This window comes from Hemitrygon akajei, chromosome 29 (genome assembly GCF_048418815.1).
Source record: "Hemitrygon akajei chromosome 29, sHemAka1.3, whole genome shotgun sequence".
Classification (NCBI taxonomy): domain Eukaryota; kingdom Metazoa; phylum Chordata; class Chondrichthyes; order Myliobatiformes; family Dasyatidae; genus Hemitrygon; species Hemitrygon akajei.
Genome location: NC_133152.1, coordinates 14329511 through 14353084, shown reverse-complemented (window position 1 = coordinate 14353084; position 23574 = coordinate 14329511). Strand labels below are relative to the sequence as shown.

The 23574-nt window shown below is 39.6% G+C and overlaps 1 protein-coding gene across 2 annotated transcripts in view; it reads right to left on the bottom strand.

Moving 5' to 3' along the window:
* Positions 1 to 16924: 16924 nt before the first annotated feature.
* cep104 (centrosomal protein 104) overlaps positions 16925 to 23574 on the bottom strand; it is a 129305-nt gene continuing 122655 nt past the window's right edge. For both annotated transcript variants that reach the window (XM_073031715.1, XM_073031716.1), the window contains exon 23: positions 16925 to 23204. In XM_073031715.1, coding sequence (XP_072887816.1) covers positions 23068 to 23204 — 137 coding nt within the window. In that variant the 3' untranslated portion in view covers positions 16925 to 23067. The remainder of the gene's footprint in view (positions 23205 to 23574) is intronic.

The following is a 23574-nucleotide window of genomic DNA, read 5'->3' as shown; positions in this document are numbered from 1 at the left end:
ATTCTTCCATGGCCTTCAGTTCTCTCCTATTAGATTCCCCCTTCTCCAGTCTTGTATCACTTTCACCAATCAGCTTCCCAGCTCTTTACTTCACCCCGTCCGCTGCTGGTTTCACTTGTCACCTTGTGTTTCTCCCTCCCCTCCCCCCACCTTTTAAATCTACTCCTCATCTTTTTCTCTCCAGTCCTGCTGAAGGGTCTCGGGCTGAAATGTCGACTGTGCTCTTTCCCATAGACACTGCCTGGCCTGCAGAATTCCTCCAGCGTTTTGTGTGTGTGTTGCTCTACCTTCATCAATGTGTCTGTCGATTTTCTCTTGTTTGAGTTGGGTCCAACGCTTGGTAGAGGAGGTCACAAGGGGAGCTTTGAATGCAGTAGGCCAGGTTGGAGGAAGTGTATGTGAACCTCTGCCTCACCAGCAAGGGTTGTTTAGATGGTGGTGAAGCAGGAGATGAAGTCAACTGTTACACCTGTTGGTTGAAGTACCAGAGGATGGAGTCAGTGGCCGGGAAGGAAAGAGCTGGCCAGGGAATCATGAGGAAAGAGGTTCCAATGACTATTAGAATGGGAGTGGTGGTGGGGGGAGGGGGGGGGAGCAGAAGGGAAGGTTGAGTGATACTGGGATCAGATTGGAGCTGCTGGAAGCGGCGAAGGGTGATGCATTGGGTGCACGGAAGGGAGGGGGAATGGCAAGGACTAAAGAAACTCTTAGAACACAGAAATCTACAGTACATTACGGGCCCGTCACCCACAACATTGCATCAACCATGTAACCTCTAGAAACTGCCTAGAATGATGCAGCTCTATAAAACTCTAGTTAGGCCACACTTGGAGTACTGTGTCCAGTTCTGGTCGCCTCAGTATAGGAAGGATGTGGAAGCATTGGAAAGCGTACAGAGGAGATTTACCAGGATGCTGCCTGGTTTAGAGAGTATGGATTATGATCAGAGATTGAGGGAGCTAAGGCTTTACTCTTTGGAGAGAAGGAGGATGAGAGGAGGAGGAGGATGAGAGGAGACATGATAGAGGTGTACAAGATATTAAGAGGAATAGACAGAGTGGACAGCCAGCGCCTCTTCCCCAGGGCACCACTGCTCAGTACAAGAGGACGTGGCTTTAAGGTAAGGGGAGGGAAGTTCAAGGGGGATATTAGAGGAAGGTTTTTCACTCAGAGAGTGGTTGGTGCGTGGAATGCACTGCCTGAGTCAGTGGTGGAGGCAGATACACTAGTGAAGTTTAAGAGACTACTAGACAAGTATATGGAGGAATTTAAGGAAGAGGGTTATATGGGAGGCAGGGTTTGAGGGTCGGCACAACATTGTGGGCCGAAGGGCCTGTACTGTGCTGTACTGTTCTATGTTCTATTTCCCTACCACACAGCCCTCTATTTTTCTGAGCTCCATGTACCTATCTAAGAATACACCACCACCTCTGATGGCAGTACATTCCGTGCACCCACCACTATTGAAAAACTTACCCTCGACATCCCCTCTGTACCTACTTCCAAGCATAGCCCTCTATTTTTCTAAACTCCGTGTACCTATCTAAGAGTCTCTTAAAAGACCCTATGGTATCTATTTCCACCACCATCACCGGCAGTGCATTCCATGCACTCACCACTCTCTGCGTAGAAAACTTACCCCTGACATCCCCCTTGTACCTGCTTCCAAGCATCTTAAAACTATGCCCCCTTGTGTTAGACATTTCAGCCCTGGGAAAAAGTCTCTGGCTATCTACACAATCAATGCCTCTCATTATCTTATACACCTCTATCAAGTCACCTCTCATCCTCCGTCGCTCCAAGGAGAAAAGGCCAAATTCATGCACCCTATTCTCATAAGGCATGCTCAACAATCCAGGCAGCATCCTTGTAAATCTCCTCTGCACTCTCTCCATAGCATTCACATCCTTCCTGTAATGAGGTAACCAGAACTACCCCCCAAGTGGGATCTAACTAAGGTCTTAAATAGCTTAAACGTTACCTTACAGCTCTTGACCTCAATCCAACAGCTGATTAAGGCCAACATACCATAAGCCTTCTTAACAACACTGTCAATCTGCAGAAGAGCTTTGAGTGTCCTATGGACACAAAGCCCAAGATTTTGCTGATCCTCCACACTACCAAGAGTCTTATCATTAATATTATATTCTGTCGTCAAATTTGACCTACCACAATGAAACACTTCACAATTATTTGGGTTGAACTCCATCTGCTACTTCTCAGCCCAATTCTGCATCCTATTGATGTCCCGCTGTAACCTCTGACAACCCTCCAGACTATCCACGACACCCCCAACTTCTGGATCATCAGCAAACTTACTAACCCACCCTTCTGCTTCCTCATTCAGGGCATTTATAAAAATCACGAAGAAGAGGGGTTCCAGAACAGATCCCTGCAGAACACCATTGGTTACCAACCTTCATGCAGAGTACAAACCATCTACAACCACCCTTTGCCTTCTGTGGGCAAGCCAGCTCTGGATCCACAAAGCAAGGTCTCCTTGGATCCCATGTCTCCTTACTTTCTGAATGAGCCTTGCATGGGGAACCTTATCAAATATCTTACTGATATCCACATACACTACATTCACTGCTCTGCCTTCATCAATGTGTTTTGTTCTATCTTCAAAAAATTCAATCAGGCTTGTAAGGTACAGCCCGCCCTTGACAAAGCCATGCTGACTATCCCTAATCAGATTATGTCTCTCCAAATGCTCGTAAATCCTGTCTCTCAGGATCTTCTCCAACAACTTGCCCACCACTGAAGTAAGACTCACTGGTCTATAATTTCCTCGGTTATCTCTATTCCCTTTCTTGAACAAGAGAACAACGTTTGCAACCTTCCAGTCCTCTGGTAGTTCTCCCGTCCCTATTGATGATACAATGATCATTGCCAAAGGCTCAGCAATCTCCTCCCTCACTTTCCACAGTAGCCTGGGGTACATCTTGTCTGGTCCCAGTGACTTATCTAACTTGATGCTTTTCAAAAGCTCCAGCACATCCTCTTTCTTGGCGTCTATATGCTCAATATAATTGCTATGCTGCCCGGAGAGGCTGCGGTGGTAGGAGGGATGGGGGCAGGGGCAGAGATTGAGAACAGACATGCAGGAAATGCATGTTAGAGTTCCATCAATTAGAACAGAAAGGAAACCACATCTCAGGAAGGAGGATATTTCAGAAGCACTCTTAAGAATTTATAACATGGACATGGAGAAACTGAGGAAAAGGGATGACATCTGATTGTAAAGATAATGGAAATAATTCTGTGCTAGTCATTCACTGATGCAATTTTAAATTGTACATCGTTACCATTTGACGAAGGAGAGACTTTCTAAAATATTTCCCAATGTTGACAAGTATTGTGATAGATGTAAAACTGAGATAGCTACACTGACATATATGCTCTGGTCATGTTCTATATTAAAACAGTTTTGGATGTCAGTCTTTTCTACAATTTCTAAAGCACTCAGAATCAACTTACAACGTAATAAATTGACTGTGCTTTTTGGAATAATTCCTCAAAATATCCATGGTATTTCTGTGTCTGACCAACATGTTATTGCATTTGTTACATTGATAGCTAGGAGGGCCATCTTGTTGAAATGGAAGGATATATCAGCTCCTACTTTGTCACAACGGTTCTCTCACGTGATGCTGTGTCTTGGCTTGGAGAAAATTAGAAGTCGAACTTTTGAACCTTTATTTGATTTTGAGAAGAGATGGGGCTCATTTGCTCGTTATTATCATTTCACTTAACTGATAGATTTCCTCCACAATCTAAATGTAAATTTTTTTGATATCTTTCTTTCTTGTTGGCGATTTGATGTTTATATTTTTAGAAGCTTTCTGTATGACGCATGGCTCCGGGGTTGTACCCCCAATGGGTTTCTTTTTTTCCCCTCACTTTTCTTGCTTGGTAGGGTTTTTTTTTTATTCACAAAATTTTCAGTCTTTAAGATAATTTTTTTTAAGGTTGTTGTGTTGTTACTTTGATGTACCTGTGTTATTTTTGAATAATAATAATAAAAAGATTTGAAAAGGAAATAATGGGTGGGTTCTGGATGAGTTCAGGAAACAGCATCAATGTAGTTATTGGTGTAACTGAGAAAGAATTGGGTACGAATATTGGAAATGGTTTGGACCAAGAACAGTTCCACTTAACTGAAAGGACAGGATTACAATGGAAAGAGAGGTTGTATAGGTCAGGACAAGTTCTGCCAAGTGGATGTGTGTTTTAGTTGAGGAAAACTGGTTGGGTATTTGGTCAATAAAAAAAGCGAGGGCCCCAAGTCTTACCCTGATGTGTGACTTGACGTTTATGGAGTCTGGACATTCACAGTAAAGGTAAACTTACTGGCACCAGGGAGGGGAGTGGAAGTGCATGGGGGTATGAGAGGTGTCCAACGTGTAAGTGTGCCTAAAAGCTGAATGCAGCGTAAATATCAAATGGGTAGGTGTTTTCAAGCCACTGCAACTTGCAGAATTTAACATAAGGAATACAGCTCTGTTGCCAACATAGGCAGAATCCTTGTCAAATTAAAGCCAGTTTTTTTAAAAAAAGATAAATAACACGCTTAACTGTTTAGTTTAAAAAATGTATTACAAATATTTCCGAGACCAAACTAGCACAGATGTATTACATTCGTCACACCATCCGGAAAGTAAACAAAGGAAGGATATTGAAGAAAGCGTTCATCCTGTTCTCCATCAATGGTCTTTGATTCCTCCTGAACACTGCAGAATTTCAACAAAAAGTGCTAATCCTTAACTAATGCTCCCTTCTAAGTTATTTAGCCTCAAGGCTTTAAATAGTCTTACCAGAAGCGCAAAAAAGTACCACAACTTATTGCTTTACTTTTTTCTTTACTTTTTCCAGAATTAACTGTCTCCAATGCAGAAATTGCCTTCTCTCACCTGCAAATTTTTGATTTCCTATATATTTTTTGTACTTCAGTACCTCTTGGGCCCCTAGGAGCATTAGGATCAATGAATTACTTACAAAATAAAGCTAGTTATTTAAAAAGCAAAGCAGCCAACAGATCCACAAAACAATTTCAGGAAAATTATCCAGAGACTCAGAGTATCCCTGCCCCACCACACATTTGTCTACACTAGACACTGACATCATTGTGCACCAAACTCACTGTTATTTTGACAGCAAAATCCAGGTTTGTCTCAGTTGATATACATAAAGTGAATGGACAATTGCATAGGAATATGCTTAGTGTTTATGCATTGACAACTTAACTTCAAGGTCCCAAAGTCCCAATCACAACCTCACTGTGTTTCCTCAGGTTACTTGTTTTTTAGTCTGTTTCCTCTCCATCTGAGCTCATTTTTAAACAGCAGTGGCAATTGTCTCATAGCAAGTTGGTTTAAACAGCAGAAAGACAAACATAATTATTAGGACTTAAAGAAAGACCGTCCTTTTGGAAAGCACAGGCAACTTGAGAACTCCGGTCACAGTCACGCAACAATTAACTCGAGCCAACATGAAGAATTTCACTTCCATTTGCAGAAATTAATGTGCTCTTGCAAGAAAAAACAAACCTTTCTTCGATTAAAAACTCTGTGTTGGAGATAATCAGCAAGGGGAGAGGGAGAGGGGGAGAGGGAGAGAGATAATTTTTCAAGTTGATGGCCTTTTCCTAAAAGCTGGACAGGTGAACAGAGAGCAGTGGGTGTGGGGGGCTGTGTGGCTGAGAGTGATAAAACAACAGGAACCTACGTAATAGGATGGCTGCCATGTGTCATACAACTGATATCCCAGGAGACCTGAAATCCTGTAAACTCTCATTCTTCCATGGATTTCATCTGACCTGGTGGTTCCCAGGATGTTGCTTTTATTTCAGATTATGAGCTTTTAAAATTCTCTAATCTTTTTAATGTTATTATAGTAGCCCTTCATAACTTGAGCTCATCAAACTGATCCATAAATTTAAGTACACTTTTGCCCATTATTGCTTTGCTCACTGGCCAACATTGCCTCCTGGATCACCAACATTTTGATGTTAAAATTCTCAACTTTGTGCTCAATCTTTCATTCCTCTGTAGCCTCCATCACCCATTTGAGATCTCTGTACAAGAGAGACTTATTTCTCTGAGGCAGGAGGGCACTGGAACAACCTGCTGTCCTGTGAAACACGTGCCAAATCTCTCAACTCAGATGGACAAGGTTCTGGCTAGGTCAGCATAACCAGATTCTAATTACTGACTACTAACTCAACTGGTCCGGTTGCATAAATATTGTGGTTATCAGAGCTGCTCAGATACCTGGACACCCCTGTGCTGAGTGACTGATCTCTTACACCTCTCCAGTATTTACAAGGCACATCAGGAGTGTGCTGGGATACTCATCGCTTGCCTGGAAGAGCACAACTCAAGCAATAATCAAGAAGCTCAACAGCAAAGTTAAGTGTTTGAATTACTCCATCAACCACACTAAATATTGGTTGCCACCACCAGGTGAACACCAAGGCAATAGTGTATAGCATCTACCCTGAAGTTATTTGCTAAAGGCAATCTGATAGTGCCTTCTAACCCTGGACAAGAGCAACAAATACTCTGACACACCATCGTTTGTAGTGTCCTCCATATTCATCTTTAACTGCCTCTCCTGTGCCACTGGGTCTAAATCCCAGACTACCTTATCCTACTATACTGTGAGAACCGCTCCTAGCAGAAGCAAAGTAGTGGTTCTAAAAGGTTGCTCAGTACCACCTCAAGGGCAATTAAGGACTGGTGTGACCAGGATTTATCCTGAAATTTGAATAAATTAATACGTATGCAATGGTGGGATCAACTTTCAAGGAACACCAGCTTTTCTTTTTAGCTTTATAAGAACATTGCTTGCATATCAGAAGTCCTTAGATACCCAGAAGAAAATGGGGAGACATTGTGCTCAGCCTAATCTCTACATCATATTTCCTCTCCTCCTTACAATTCCTGCAATTCCCAAAGTTTTGAGGCTTCATGGAACAAAACAAAAAAAGATGCTAACAGTGACCAGGCACTCAGGAGTTGGACTCCGAGATTCATTTCTGGCTGCTGATATGGTCTCAATTCTTTCTGAATATTTCTGAATAACCAGACATTTGAAGACTATCAATGTACACTTAAATTGCTAAAATTAAAATAAATAAAGCCTGCATTTACTAACATATTTAACTGAAATAAGATCACTTAAAAAAATCTTTCACACTGCCTTTCTTTTCATATCATTAACCCCCTTGTAAATGGTTGGTCATTAAGTTAGGATACAAATCGTGTCCAGCGTGGCCTAGTCCCTTAAGTCAGTGCTGAATCCAGAGCTGGAGTGGGAAGTCAGATGAACACACACCATTTTGCTCCTGATATCTATGTCTCAAAGTCCAGGTGTGGAAGCCTGACACATGAAGACCAGCTTGCCAGCAGTTCACTGTGATATGAGTAAAGATAAAACAGAAAGTGGAGGTGATGCAGCCACAGGTATTCTGGAGATGGCTGAACATTCCGATGTTTTTAAACTCTCTACAGAGATGTCCATTGTACTATTTTCTGCCATCTGAGTCTGGCCCAGTCCTCTTATGACAGGTGTTAAGGCCACACCCTTTATTTATTATCAAGTTTACAAAGTGATAAAAGTTATTTTAAACACTGCTCTAACAAGTATATAATGGAATACATATTAGTAAAGGACAAGGAATTGTATCTGTATAGAACCGGTTATAAACAAAAGAATCTGGAACACTTTGCAATCAAGCACATAATAATTGTTGAAATTCTGCCAGATTGCATACCACATGTCATCATGTGTGGAAATATGTTAATATAATAATCTTCATTGAGTGATAAGTATTGGCCAAGCCACAGGAAGAAACTTCCTTGCAATTATTCAAAACAACGTCATGGGATTTCATACTTCTGCATGAGAAGGCAGAATGAGCAGATTTAATATCTCATTCCAAAGGGCTCAACATATCTGGAGTAGGATTTAATCTACAACCTTTATCTTATGGACAGGAATGATACCATTAAACTCAAGGCAAACTAAAATGGATTCTGTGTTTTTAAGCTGATAATTGTGCAACATACTAATGTCTATTGCCAGATTATTACTCAACAACCAGGAAAAGCTGGAGTTTGGCTTTTAAAGTACTTCCTCCTCTTTGTACTCTCTTGACCAGAGTTCATTTCGACCTAAATGGTGATGAATTACCTGTTTTTAGAACAAAAGCCTTATGCAAGTTATTTATAAATTTCAAAAGCTGCTATCGCAATACTTCACTGAGTATCGACACACATCAAAGATTTATAGTGGTTTAGTAATACAAAGTAGTAATTAAATAAAATATATCCTTTCTCTGTCCTTGTGCCTTTGATTTTTCATACCTGGTTCTGCCTGGCCATTGATATTGGGGGATGATTGTTCTTTCATGTCTCATCTAACCACTAGTCAGAACAGGAAACCACATGACCATGAACCAGCAGAAGGTCAGGATTACCATCCAAATGATCACTTGATAACTCTAAACATACTGGAGTGTCAACCCATATTGTGTACTACTGTGCATTCTTCATGATACTTCCATAAACCAGTGCCTGGGTCACATTTGAAATTACTGACATGGGCATATATCATTGTTCTTTCACTTACAATAGCAAACCTGCAGACGCTGGAAATTCGAGCAACGCACACAAAATGCTGGAAGAAGAGTAGATTTAAAAGGTGGGGGGGGGGGAAGGGAAGGAGATCTCCTTTCCAGCCCTTAACCTTGCAAGTGCTACACCTGCCCCTGCACCTCCTCCCTCACTGCCATTCAAGGCCCTAAACAGTCCTTCCAGGTGAAGCAACACTTCACCTGTGAGTCTGCTGGGGTCATTTACTGTCTTCGGTGCTCCCAGTGTGGCCTCCTGTACATCGGTGAGGCCCAGCATAGATTGGGAGACCGTTTCCCCAAGCACCTACACTCCATCCGCCAGAACAAGCGGGATCTCCCTGTGGCCACCCATTTTAAATCCACTTCCCATTCCCATTCCGATATGTCCATCCATGGCCTTCTCCACTGTTGTGATGAGGCCACACTTAGGTTGGAGGAATAATACCTTCTATTCCATCTGGGTAGCCTCCAACCTGATGGCATTAACATCGATTTCTAAAACTTCCGGTAATGCCCCCACCCCCCACCATTTCCCATCCCCTTTTCTCTCTCTCACCTCATCGCCTCCCTCTGGTGCTTCTCACCCCCCCCCCCCCTTTCGTTCTTCCATGGCCCTCTCTTTCACCTATCAACTTCTCAGCTCTTTACTTCATCCCTCCCCCTCCCGGGTGTTTCTCTCTTCCCCCTCCCCCTACATTTTAAATCTACTCCTCAGCCTTTTCTCTCCAGTCCTGCTGAAGGGTCTCGGCCCGAGACGTCGACTGCACTTTTTTCCATAGATGCTGCTTGGCTTGTTGAATTCCTCTAGCATTTTGTGTGTGTTGCTCGTTCTTTAACTTGCGGTGCACTTAATATTTCAATTATATTCAATATTGTAAACATATGACTTAAGATTCTTTGTTTGCTTAAATAATTCGTTATGGGTTATATACGAGATCATTACATTACCAAGTTCTATGTGCATGCCTCACTAAAGAAAAAGAAAGGAAAACAAAGTAAACACATTTTTCTGGCTCCCATGTTTTTTTAAAATTTTGATTAGTTTTTGGAGTTACTAAACATAACGTTACCAACTAAACAAGATCCAGGATCTACTTATCTTTAAGCAATGTGAGAACAATATCACATAGATGGCAGTGCTTCAAGAATACCACCCATACGCACCTTTTCAAGCAAAGCTGTCAACAAATGGTCATCTTGCTGACAAGGACCAACATAGACTTGAAGCTGCAATTCAGATCATTGCAGGGGCAGCAGCATTAATGAAAAGATGTTGAGAAATGACATAATGTCTGATATTACTCCTGATATTGTGTCTACATTCTCAGGTCAGAAGAGACTCTCATGATTTTATGGCCTGCTTTTGGGGCATCCAATAAAATAGTAACGTTTCACTGAGTATTGCCACAAATTACAGAACACGCAATACTCTTGATAAGTATCTCTGTCTCTCTTCCACCCATCTAAGATATTTATCAAGAGCCCTGCATACACAGGGCCCTTAGGATTGTCAAGGATCCCTCCCATCTGTCTTACAACCTGCTTGACCCCCTACTATCAGGTAGGAGTACTGTAGCATTAGGACAAGAACTGTTAGGACATGGAACAGCTTCTTCCCACAGGTCACGAGACTACGGAATGCCCTGCCACCATTTACGTATCGTTCCCTGAAGGTGGAATCTCATGTGGATAGGGTGGTGAAGAAAGGAATAGAGGGTTTTGGGCTAAGTGCAGGTAGGTGGGACTAGGTGAGAGTAAGCGTTCAGCATGGACTAGAAGTGCCGAGATGGCCTGTTTCCATGCTGTAATTGTTATTTGGTTATATGGTTATGAGTCACCACTAGCAGTATACTGTTTGCTTTTTAAAACTTGTGTTGTAAATGCACCTTACACTAAATGTCAATCTACTGGAATAAATGTTATTATTTGTTAATTTATTTCTGGTAATATTACTTTATGTGCTTGTGCATGAGTTATATATACCGTGTTGTACCTTGGTCTGGAGGAATATTATTTTGTTTGGCAGTATACATGAACAGTATGTGCCCGAACAATAAACTTGCTCTTATCCAGAACTTCATCCATATTTATTATGGCTGATGTGTTCATTTAACCAAGATTAAAACATAATTACAAGTAATTGTAGCAAAGAATGCAAGTCTAAAAACATCCAAGCAGTGCGTCATCGTCCAGGACAGGATTGCTCAATTGACTAGAACTCCATTCGCCAACCTGAAGATTCAAACAATCCGTCAGCACTGCTTTCTGGCTACAATGTGCAGACCTCACAATATTCATTCTATTACTTCATCTCAATGAAAATTACATCCTTTCACAAGAGATATCTGACATCCTATAGTCTCAAGAAATGACTGACTAATCTCCATGGACATAGTAGGCACAGACTCAGTTTCAGATCACTTGTAACCAAATTGGTGATATGCTACTGTTCTAATTCCTTTCAAGAGTGAAATATTTGAAGACAAAGTTTAGAACTAGTTACAAATTAAGATATATTTTGTCAACATTGATTTGAATAGCTGCCACTTAACATTTTCTGGCATTCAAATATTAAAACATTAGAATCATTTACTCCAATAAAAGATTTTTCTGCCAACTAACTTAAAAGTTATCAGCTTAATTTTAAACGAACACATCTCATCTTTATGGACTAAAGAAAATAATAACACTTTTACAAGAAGCATGCTGTACAATCCTACTAATACTTTATGATCTCTAACCTCTGTGGGAAATAAAACTGATTTTTCACAGCAAGGTTTTAGCAAGCTGACAGTGGGATTTAAGCACTGGCCATCAAATGCAGAATACCGGCACATAGGAATGCCATCATATCTGATGTCCTAACTGATCTTACTGTCATGGAAGGATGATAGGGCTAATAATCGAAAACCTGTCATCAGAATGGAAAATCAGAACTGTGCAAGTGCTATCAACCACAGGAACCAGAGGAAAGGAACTGTAAAAAAAAATAATGTAGCATATTTGATACCAAACAAGAAATCAGTGCAAGCTCCACTAATTGCAAAGGTGGGTGGACAGAGAGAGGATTATGTTACTTGAAACCCTGGATTGTGTTACTGCATTATAATTCTGCCATACCCTTCTATCTTTCTTAAATAATACAGTGCATACAATTTGTATTTTAATCACTCCAGTAACTTCCTTACAGACTTCTCTGAAGGCTCTTGAAATATAAGAAGGGTGAGAACTTACACTTTGCTCTCATTCCCTAACAAATGGATCTCCTATTGACATAGCATTAAGCAAGCATTTCTGTATAAGCCAGTTGGAAATCAACATGTTCTCTAACAGCATTTATATTAAAATTATAACATATTTGTGATACATGGCTGGACTACCAGCATGTTAAAGTGAAATACTTTTGTGAAGACCCGATTTTGATGAAAACTATCTGCCAACACATGGGCCTCCCTTTTATTTTAAGGGAAGATCGACATGCTCTGGGTATATCCAAATTGATTTTCCGTTTTAGATCTATGATTATTATTCAAATAATATTGAATGTGAAGATGTAATATGAAGGAATGAGACTGGCTTGTTCAGCTTGTTTACATTGAAAAGAAAGGAGTGATGAGGAAATCAAGGACGCTGTTGACCAGATGGGTTAGAAGTACATCCAGCTGCAGCTCCTGGTTAACCACTGTATGGAGCTGGAGTTGTGAATAGATTCACTGTAAACTATTGACGGGGCAGAGATGAGCTCACACAGCACCTTCAGTGAGGTCTTCATACAGCCGGCAAAGAATGCACAGGCAGAGGAAATGGATGACTGCCAGGCAGAGTGGAGAAAGATAAGTGTACACCACCCCTCTCTAACACATAACACTTTGGATTACCAGTTGGGAAGAAGGCTTGTTTACGTATCACCAGAGGCTTCTACTGCACAGCAAGGAAGGAAAGAATTGGAACATACAGATTTTTCTGTGGCTGCAAAGGAAATTCCAGGAAGATTCACTGCTTCCCTGGTACTGGTGCCAAGGATGACTCAGATATTCTGGAGGGAGAGTGCTGTTTTAGTGGTATATAGGGTTAAAAAAAAAAATAAGACACTATAAACCAAATGTAGGACATTAGAAGGCAATTTAAAATGTAGAAGCTCAGAATTAATTGTCTAAACACCACTCAGTGAAATTAGTCTTGACGCCAGGTCTTGACCCAAAACATTCTTGTATCTCTACAGATGATGTCTGCTCCACAGAGCTCTTCCAGCAGTGTTTGCTGACTCAGTAATGTGTTAGTAAGATTAGAAATACACCTAAGTATTGGATGAATACAAGGCTGGAGAGATGGTAAGGAAGGAAGAGATTCAGATTACATGGACATCGGAATCAGCTTGAGTGGCAGGGGACTAGTATAAACTGGGCATTACAATTGGATACAACTGACATGAATGTCCTTATGGGTGTGGAAGCTTGTTAGTGCTATCCACGAAGGTCTAAAGTAAAATGGTGAGAGAACGGAGGAACAATTACTCACATGAAAGTGAGAAAACATGAAGCAAAGGTGGAAGGCAGAATAAACAATGGTGAGATGCAAATAGGCCAGTAGAATAGTAAAGAAATCTAATCATGTTAAAAAGACAGATCTAAGAGCATTATGCCTGAACGTGTGGAATGTTTGCAAAAGGTAGATGAAATAACAGCAAATTTTGATATGGCTGCATGGTCACGGAAGAAAGGAGGTGGACATTTAAGAGTACTGGTCTTTTAAGAGTATTTGGTAGAAGGAATGAAAGCAGAGACTATTTTCTAAACAGGGACTTATTTCAGAAATCAGAGTTGCAAGGGGACTTTGGAGTCCTAATATTGGATTATTTAAAGGTTAACTTGCAGGGTAACTCAGTAGTAAGGAAGGCAAATGAAATGTTAGCAATCATTTTGAGAGAACTAGAACGCAAAAACAAGAATGTAATGTTGAGGCATTGGTCAGACCACACTCGGAATATGGTAAACAGCATTGGGCTTCTAATCTAAGAAAGGCTGTACTGGCATTGGAGAGGGTCTGGGGATGTTCAAGAGAATGATCCCAGGAATGAAAGAGTTAAGGTTATGAGGAGCATTTAGTTGATCTGTTCCTGTACTTGCTGGAGTTTAGAAGAATAACATATTAAATATTGAAAGGCCTAGATAGAGTGGACATGGAGAGGATGTTTCCTATAGTGGGGGAAGTTTAGAACCCAAGGGCAAAGTCTCAGAATACAAGGACCACCCTTTAGGACAGAGAAGAGAATTTCTTTAGCCAGAAGGTGGCGAGTCTCTGGAATTCATTGCCACTGGCAGCTGTGAAGACCAAATTGGGTACATTTAAAGTAGATATTGATAGGCTCTTGATTAGTAAGGTTACATGGAGAAGTGAGAATAATGAGGTTGAGTGGGATAATAAATCATCCATGATGAAATGGCAGAGAATGGCCCAATTCTACTTCGTGACTTATGGCCTTACAGTTTTATTCATTATTTTGGAAGGACAAGCAAAATATGAAAAGGGGTGGGATAATGATATTAGTAAATAAGAAAATCTATTCAGTCACAGAAAATATTTAGAAATAAAGTCACTGCTGTAATGCAGACTTCCAATATAACTCGGAGTCCTGCCATGTGCAGAAGTTCGCTGATGACACGGCCATAGTGGGGTGTGTCAGAAATGGACAGGAGGAGGAGTATAGGAAACTGATACAGGACTTTGTGATATGGTGCAACTCAAACTACCTGCGTCTCAATATCACCAAGACCAAGGAGAAGGTGGTGGACTTTAGGAGATCTAGGCCTCATATGGAGCCAGTGATCATTAATGGAGAATGTGTGGAGCAGGTTAAGACCTACAAGTATCTGGGAGTACAGTTAGACGAGAAGCTAGACTGGACTGCCAACACAGATGCCTTGTGCAGGAAGGCACAGAGTCGACTATACTTCCTTAGAAGGTTGGCGTCATTCAATGTCTGTAGTGAGATGCTGAAGATGTTCTATAGGTCAGTTGTGGAGAGTGCCCTCTTCTTTGTGGTGGCGTGTTGGGGAGGAAGCATTAAGAAGAGGGACGCCTCACGTCTTAATAAGCTGGTAAGGAAGGCGGGCTCTGTCGTGGGCAAAGTACTGGAGAGTTTAACATCGGTAGCTGAGCGAAGGACGCTGAGTAGGCTACGGTCAATTATGGATAACTCTGAACATCCTCTACATAGCACCATCCAGAGACAGAGAAGCAGTTTCAGCGACAGGTTACTATCGATGCAATGCTCCTCAGACAGGATGAAGAGGTCAATACTCCCCAATGCCATTAGGCTTTACAATTCTACCGCCAGGACTTAAGAACTTTTTAAAAGCTATTATTAATGCTTTTTGAGATAGTGATTTAGATGCATATCATATTTTTTACTGAGTTAAGTATTGTATGTAATTAGTTTTGCTACAACAAGTGTATGGGACATTGGAAAAAAGTTGAATTTCCCCATGGGGATGAATAAAGTATCTATCTATCTATCTATCTATCTATCTATCAGAGAAATAAATAAATCATCCATATTAATATAAATCATATTGAGCCTGAAGAAATGACTGCCATTTCTAAACAAGTCTAGCTGGTGAACCCTCATTTTAGATACTGCACCCAAAAAGTAAAATTGAAGCAATAGCGTTCATTATTAAATTAAGATTAAAATTAGCAGGATGAAGGCAAAATATAGTCACAAAACAGGTTGACCATGATGCCCTGTCCAAGCCAGTCCCATTTGCTTCTAAATCTCTGTACCTGTCCAGCTGTCTTTTAAAAGTTGTTATTGTACTTTCTTCAACAAACTCCTCTGGTAAGCTGATTCCACAAAGATACCATCTTTTGTGTAAAAAAAACATGTTGTCTCGCGGGTTCCTCTGAAATCTTTCCCTGCTTGCCTTAAATCTATGCCCTCTAATTCTTGACACCCCAACTCTGGGAAAAAACAGTATATTCACTCTGTCTATACTCATCAAGCCTTATACACCTCTCAGTCTATGCTCCATGGAAGAAAGTCATAACTTGTCTAACCAATGCAATAAATTAGTCCCTCAAGTCCTGGCAGCATCCTTGTAAATCTTCTCCGCACTTCTTCCAGTTCAATAACATTTTTCCTATAGCAGAGCAACTAAAACTGAACACAATACTCCAAGTGCAGCCTCAACAGCATTCTGTACAACTGTACAATGACCTTCTAACGTCTATATCCGATGTCTTGGTATATGAAGGCCAGTGTGCATTAGCCTTCCTCACCACCCTGCCCAGCTGTGACTCCACTTTCAGTGAACCATTTTCCCTTTGACACTTTACTTGCTTTAGCCTCTAAAATTGTCACATACCACAACGTGGTCTCCAGTAGAAAGACTAAATGCAGATTGGGTATTTGCTTTCCTTATGCAATATGTAATATTCAAGAAAAAGCAAGGACCTAATCTGTGATTGAGGAAATTGATAAATTGAAAATACAAGTAAATTACCTTTTCATAGGTATAGTGAGAAGAGTGGAGGTGAAAGAGCACATTTTGAAAAATGCGGTTTTGCATGGGAGAAAAAATTGTGTAAGTGATGGTACCTTCACAATCAATATGTAGAAGATCCTTTAGCTTGAGATCAATAACCAGGACTGTGGATTTCTGCCTAACTGGAAGACAGATTAGTACTTTGAAAGTATGGGTGCTGCTTCAGACTATTTCACAATTCTATTGTGTGTTGTGTAGAGTACCAAGATGAAACAATGATGCGGTGGACATGAGTGGATATTCCATTTCTGAGATTCTTTCCTGGATGTTTTTGTTGCAGAGATGGAGGCTAGAAATTAGGCCTTTATTTTGAAGATTCCGAGCAGGTCAATACAACAACAGAATATCTGGTCACAATGTAGTAAAGGGTGACAAAGCAGCAAGCTTTAACTACCAGCAATTAATCAGCTAATTTACTATTCCTGCAACTTTCACACTTAACTTGCACATTGCAATATACAGTATATTTCTGACTAATCAAGCATGTTCATTAGACCAGCTATAAAGTAGTCACCAGGGACAGCACTAAGTGATTCAATTGTAAATATATTTGTAAGGAGGTTCTATTTGCAAATACTGTATTTTACATTAATAAATGAAACAATACATCTTTTTACGAACTTTACCAGAATTGGCTCACTACATTATAATTAATTTCATACCAGCCATGTAATTCTGTCAATGAATATTGACTTCCAGTAGTTTTTCTTCTCCTTCCTCCCTCAGTGAGCTCAACGGGAAGAATGACTCAAAATACATTTATTATCAAAGTATGCATATAGAATACAGCTCTGCAATTCATCCTCCCACAGACAGCCATGAAACAAAGAAACATCATGCAATTAGTTCAAGAAAACTTCATCCAACATGCAAAAAAATAACAAATTGTGCAAATGGCATAAAGCAAGTGGACAACACATAGAATAGCAATCAAACCAGGAGTCCACTAGTATCCAGTTTAGTTCAATTAAGTTACTTGACCCTCCAGGAAACATGGACACTGACCATGAGAAAAGTTTTGCAATAATCAAGTGCATCTTGAATGTTGAGCAAATAAAAACAAAGTGATTGATTATTTTTGATGGGAACTCTGAGCTGCCTGAATTTTGCTGCCAAATCTCCATGACGCACAAGGTCACTTCCTTCTCATAGAAATCAAAATACATGGTTGCTCAGTTCCAATGACATTTCTAACACCGCAGAAAATTTGCTACCTATAATGATCCTTACAGTAAGTAGTGGGAGAGTGTCTAGATTCTTGACCTTTATAATTATGGTTGTCCATATCAGGTGATTGCCCTCATTATCTCAATTACAACGTTTGGAAACCCAACACTTCAGACCTTGTTCCTCAAGATTTAAGATGGGATTGACTAGTATATGGTTGATGGAGCTAAGATTGTGGCAGGGGGTGATTTCTCATCAGCAAAACAGCTTTATTTTTTCTCTTTAGCATCTCTTTTCTCCTTTTCAAGGTGGCTGGGTTTCAGTTGGGAGTCCATGATCTACAGCTGCACTCTTAATGGGTTCTCATTCCCAGAGCTCACCAATGGGCCACTTTCAATATCTCCAGCAAGATATCCATCTACAGGGTGCAGCCTTGTGGACTCAATTCCTTACTGGTGCCAGCAGCTGAGGCGTTGTGGGAGATAGCAACATTGTGACAACAGGCGTGGCATCTGCAAGCCTTGGCAATTGGGGCAATCACTTTCTCTCTTGATGGTAGGGGAGCAGGGTGGAGTTTGCTACCAATTCTCAAGTCAGAGAAACTTGGAATAAAAACAACACTGCAGAATGTAACATCATAACAGCGAGCTGTTTGTTGGTCTCTCCTCCTGCAGTGGAAGAGGTGGGCGTTGATGCTTCCTGCTGCAACTAGTGAGGGGAGTGGGGAGGGTTGATCCTTTGCTGCTGCTTGTGTGTGGGAAGGAGAAGGGGGCTTTGGGATTCTACCATTTTTGTCTTTCATTCTTTGGGGTTCTCTTCTGTTTCGTGGATGTCTGCGAAGAGTAAGAATTTCAGGCGGTATACTGTAGACATTCTCAATAAATGGAACCACTGAGCTTGTAAACGTCATTTTTTTCCACACGCACTTGGTTTGTCTCCCAGGAATTCAAACCCCTTTTGAACTTGTGATCAACAGCCTTAAATTCCTTTTTAAGAAGTGCCTCTAGTGGACTAATCAGGGGCATACATTATTCACTTAATAGTTCAGAGTCATACAGCATGGAAAACAGGTAATGACATTTCTAATATTTGGCCCCACCTATCCACGTCTACCAGAGCTACTCCCATTTGCTGAGATTTTGGGCAATCTCTCTCCAAACCTTTCTTATCCATGTATTTAGTAAAAAGCACTAGCAATTAGTTTCAAGCAAAGCCTGAACACTTTGTAGAACAAGCAAGCAGTCACCATCGAGTTTTAAAGCCGCTTGTGTCCAGAGTATCCACAAAATGGTTTCTGAATGGAGAATGTCGCAGGTTGTGCATCTTGCTCTCCTGATTGGTAAAGAAGATTGTTTTCTGCAGCTGAAATTGCATTTTAATTGGTACGCATCTGATGACAGGAAGCTGTAAGGTGCATTGCATTCATCAAGGGAAGAACATGATTTAATTTCCCAAGGAGTGCCATCTTTTTTCAGATAATAATGCAATTTTGTTTTACTGAGAATTATGATTTGCAATCATACAGCTATAAAACTAATACGATCCTATTAAAAACAAACACCATTCCTCTCCTTGGTAACTGCTGGTTTCCAGCTATAATCTTGGCACAAAAATGAATTTCAGACTATAAATTCATCAATATTACATATTTCCATTTGACATTGCCCAAATCTGCCAAATTTCAACTCATTCAAGCCTTTATTATTCTAAGAGTCAACGATTCCAATTACTTCCTAGCTGCCATCTCATCCTCTATACTTGAGATTATTGAAAACTTTTGCTTGTGTGCTAATTTGCATCAGGTTGCATCCACCCATGAAGTGTGTTAAGAGTTTATTCTGGATTCCAATTAAAACCTGCTCTTGGTTTTCCAATTCTCATCCTTTTCAAAATACTATCATCTAGTATCTCCATATCTGCATAACCTCTAGTCCTATACTAGTATCCTTCATAAAATTCCTTGATTTTGCCATCTCCCTAAATACAAAACACTGGAAACCATCAGATTAAGCAATAACTACGGAAAGAGAAACAGGGTTCATGTTTCATGTTGAAGACCTACTCTAATTTTTTTGCTTTAGAACTGTTAAACAGTTTGATAATATTCCTGATTGGTGGATCTGGAAGAAATTCAGCATTTAATTAGGAAGAAAATTATTCATGCAAGGCTTACTCAGAGATTGGGACAGACAGAAACACATTTCAAAGTATTTTGAACAACTAAAGTGCAAATCTTTTTTTCCTTTACCTTGCTGGTTTAATTTTAAGTTTAGTTTAATTGAACACCTGCAAGGAAGTACAGGAAATGGGCATTAAGCACCTCAGTATTCTCACAGACTTTTCTTTAAACATTAAAAAAGTGAAGAGTATATGCTTCGTATTTATCTGAGACCTGTTTATGAAGACAGGCCTGGATATTGTCTAGTTCTCATACTGATCAGCACAGCCAGTTCATCCATAAGCAAAATGCAATGTTCTACAGAACCATAGAACATTATAGCACAGAAACAGGCCTTTTGGCCCTTCTTGGCTGTGCCAAACGATTTTTCTGCCTAGTTCCACTGACCTGCACCTGGGCCATATCCCTCCAAACCCCTCTCATCCATGTACCTGTCCAGGTTTTTCTTAAATATTAAAAGTGAGCCTGCATTCACCACTTCATCTGGCAGCTCATTCCACACTCCCACAACTCTCTGCGTGAAGAAGCCCCCACTAATGTTCCCTTTAAACTTTTCCCCCTTCACCCTTAACCCATGACCTCTGTTTTTTTTCTCCCCTAGCCTCAGTGGAAAAAGCCTGCTTGCATTCACTCTATTTATACCCATCATAATTTTATACATCTACACTCCAGGCGTATATGAAACAAATAAAACTTGAGAACCTAGAAATTCTGTAATGGAGCCTCACCCTTCTTTCATAAGAGTGATAGATTATTTTAGCAGTTAGCTCCAAGAACTGGCAGGGACTTATTTCTGGAAGGCTGTACACAGAAGGATAAGATTGGGATTTGTTTCATTTGATGCTTTCGTTTGAAAACAACTTGCTATACAGGGACAGTATGAAAAGTTATTACTGGGACAGAGACCATCAACCAAAAACTTTTCAAGTGGGGATGGGAAGAAATAAAGGGAAAGGATCCCAATGCATGTAGTGCTGCACAGTACATTTAGGAAAGCTGAATGTATAGGCTCATGGAAACTATTTAAAGGATTGCGTAAAATCCAACATGAATTAATGAAGACAGATTAAATGTTACAGGAAACTGTAATAAATACAAAACATCTGACACAGATACATACAAATCAGCAAAAAATATACAATATTTGATTTAAGCTAAACACAGTAGTAGAATCTGGAATAAGCAGATTTAATCTCTAATTACTGAATTAATAACACATCATTCATTTAAAAAGCTCAAAACCAACTTTACTCAGTTGTGTTAAATGCTCTGAAACCATGAATCTGAAACAAAGCAAAATTAAATCAGATTATATAAAATCGTTGAATTACTGTCATATGCTGAAGACTGTTTTGGCAATTTTGTTGTTAATCACCTAAGTAAGGCTTCACAGGACTGCAATAGTCAACATGAGCAGCAGGAATGAAAATCCTTTTCTATTATCACTCTTAGCAAAGTTTGATCAAAAATGCCTGTCAAGTGCACAGCAATTTTGAGTCATTTTAAATTGTAAAAAAACTAGTCAGATAGTTAACCTAGTTCTAGTGATTCAAGGTGATTTTATTCAAAGTATTGAAATTTTTTACTGTTCTTCTAACATTTAATAAGAATAATACTTTTCTATTACTTTGACATTGTAGGACTGAATCTTGCTTTTGATCGGAACAAACACCTCAGATAGCACATGATGAAAAGGAAGTACTTTTTGCATAAACACCACATTCAACACAACCCAGGAAGGAATGGGGGGTATTTAACACCTTTAAAAGACAAAATGTGCATTGCAGATAAAGACACTGAGGCATTACAGATTTCAATGGGGATTTTTTTGCAATTTCGTTTTGCACACATTCCAGTATTTCACTGAAAGTCCAGACTTAAATAGATCAAGAACCAGGTGAAGTTTAAAAGTGTATCTCTTTTCAATTGACATTTCATTATGTGCTCCACCCAGGTAATGATTTAACATCAATGCATGAAACCAGAAATACTGCCTTTTATTTTACTTCATGGATCCCATCATGAACATTTCACCATCAATGTTTTCCTTGTCAAGAGTTTACATAAGCAAAGTTAAGTCACTTCACTGTAAATGAGCCTATTCATATAATGAAAGCAATCAAACTTGTACACCAGAGATTCATGAAAAAGCTGCAATAAGTGTCCTGTTGCCAAGCTTTTCTCAATCTCTTTCAGACTGAACTTCCCATGTAAAGGTCGTAGAAATATTTGCTGCAGATTTACTGCATAAAAATTTTACTACAACTTCATGGATAATGTTTATAGTAAATGAGAGTACTTGCTTTTCCTTATCATGATAAGTTTGATTCAATGCCTCTTAGGTGATTGTATAAAAATTTTACTTTCAAACAGGCTAATAAGGGTTTAAACCTTTTATGTGAATTTAGCACAACTGAGATTTTAAATATTATTGAAAGTGTTAAAAGGGACACTGTGGCTGGTCAGAATGCCTTAATCTGAATAGAATTCACAAATTAGACAACAATATTTTAACCAGAATGAATTCCTCTTGAATAAAACGTGGCAAAATTCCATCTAATATTAAGAACAGTTGAACAGTCCTTATTCCCAAGTCTGAAGATGACAATAAATTAAAAATCATTTGGAATCAGTGATCCATCATCATTAGGTCAATACTATTGAGGACAGGTATCAAAATCTTAACCAAACATTTAGCTAATATGAAACCCTTAGAGTCGTCAGAAAGGATTTGCTGTGGCCACTCATGGACTTATCCAAAAAACTGTCATTTTAAATAATTTAATTATGTGGGCCAAAAGGAATCACAAGGATCTGGCAGTGTTTTTTAATATATAGATTTAGCCAGAGCATCTGACCATCAACCACCAGCTGAATTTTAAGGCTTTGGGCAGGATGGGTTTTGATGCCCACTTTATGGATCTCACTTTAGATCTATGTACAAACATAATGGACCAGATCCATTCCTTCATACAAACTATATGCCTTCTGCAAATTCAATTGTTGCTCTGGCCATCTGTTCAACCAAGCACAAAATTTAAAGGAATGATTCCATATATATATATTATTTTCCCAAAAAGAATGTACTTTAAGGACTCCTATAAATGATTACTCCACAGCTGTATAATTGCATTCTCAGCCAAGATTGGTGAGTCAAAAGATGGCAACAAAAAGTGTAAATTGCACATTGAAGTAGTTCTGTTAAAACAGGATTCAGTAGATTACTTGCTTTCCAAATGTTCTGCTTCTGGTTCCTAGGCATCTTTCTGCTACAAAATAAATTTATTGCACTCCATTTTTTCCTTCGTACCAGTGGAGTTCTTTAAAGAATTAAGTGCTGCCTGAGTAGGTTTTTGTCAGAACTTCAAAATGACTCCAAGAGGTCAGGAGTTCTTTACTTTCATGCTAACAGTCTTGTTAATTATATTGTGATTTTACAGCCCTGTGTGCTTTCACAAATGGCAACGCAAACCCAAATGCTTTGAATTGATGATGTGGAAGCTTCATTAGGCTTGCTGCCTGCCTTGTCCAAACTGAATTCAACGACGATTTGCAGTTCTGCTCGTGGTTTTGTTTAATCCTGCTCTTGGAGCAGGTATTTTACTGCTGCTGGTTGGAGAACGTCCTTTAATTCCTGTAGGTCCTGGCCTAGGAGGAGCTGTAGTTCCTGGTTTTGCTGTATAGGGAAAAAACACGATTACATCTATTAAGAACTTCTAATAATATTCTGATAGTCAGAATAGTAGCTTAAAAAACTCGGGAGCTAATTTTAGTAACAGTCTTAATCCTTTCATCACGGAAGATTCAACTCAAACCAATCCGTTAGAAACGAGGAAGACTGCTTAAAAGCAGAACAAAAACAAAAAATTTCTTCACAGTTAATATGTATAAGTAACTTGGAAAGGAAAGTACTTAATCTCTCTTCAGAGAATGTATTTTTATAATAGGGCTATTATAAACACTATAATATTATTATTATTACAAACACTATTCCTCTGATTACAATAATACCAGCTTTGCTTCAATAAATGTCTATTTTCTTGTCA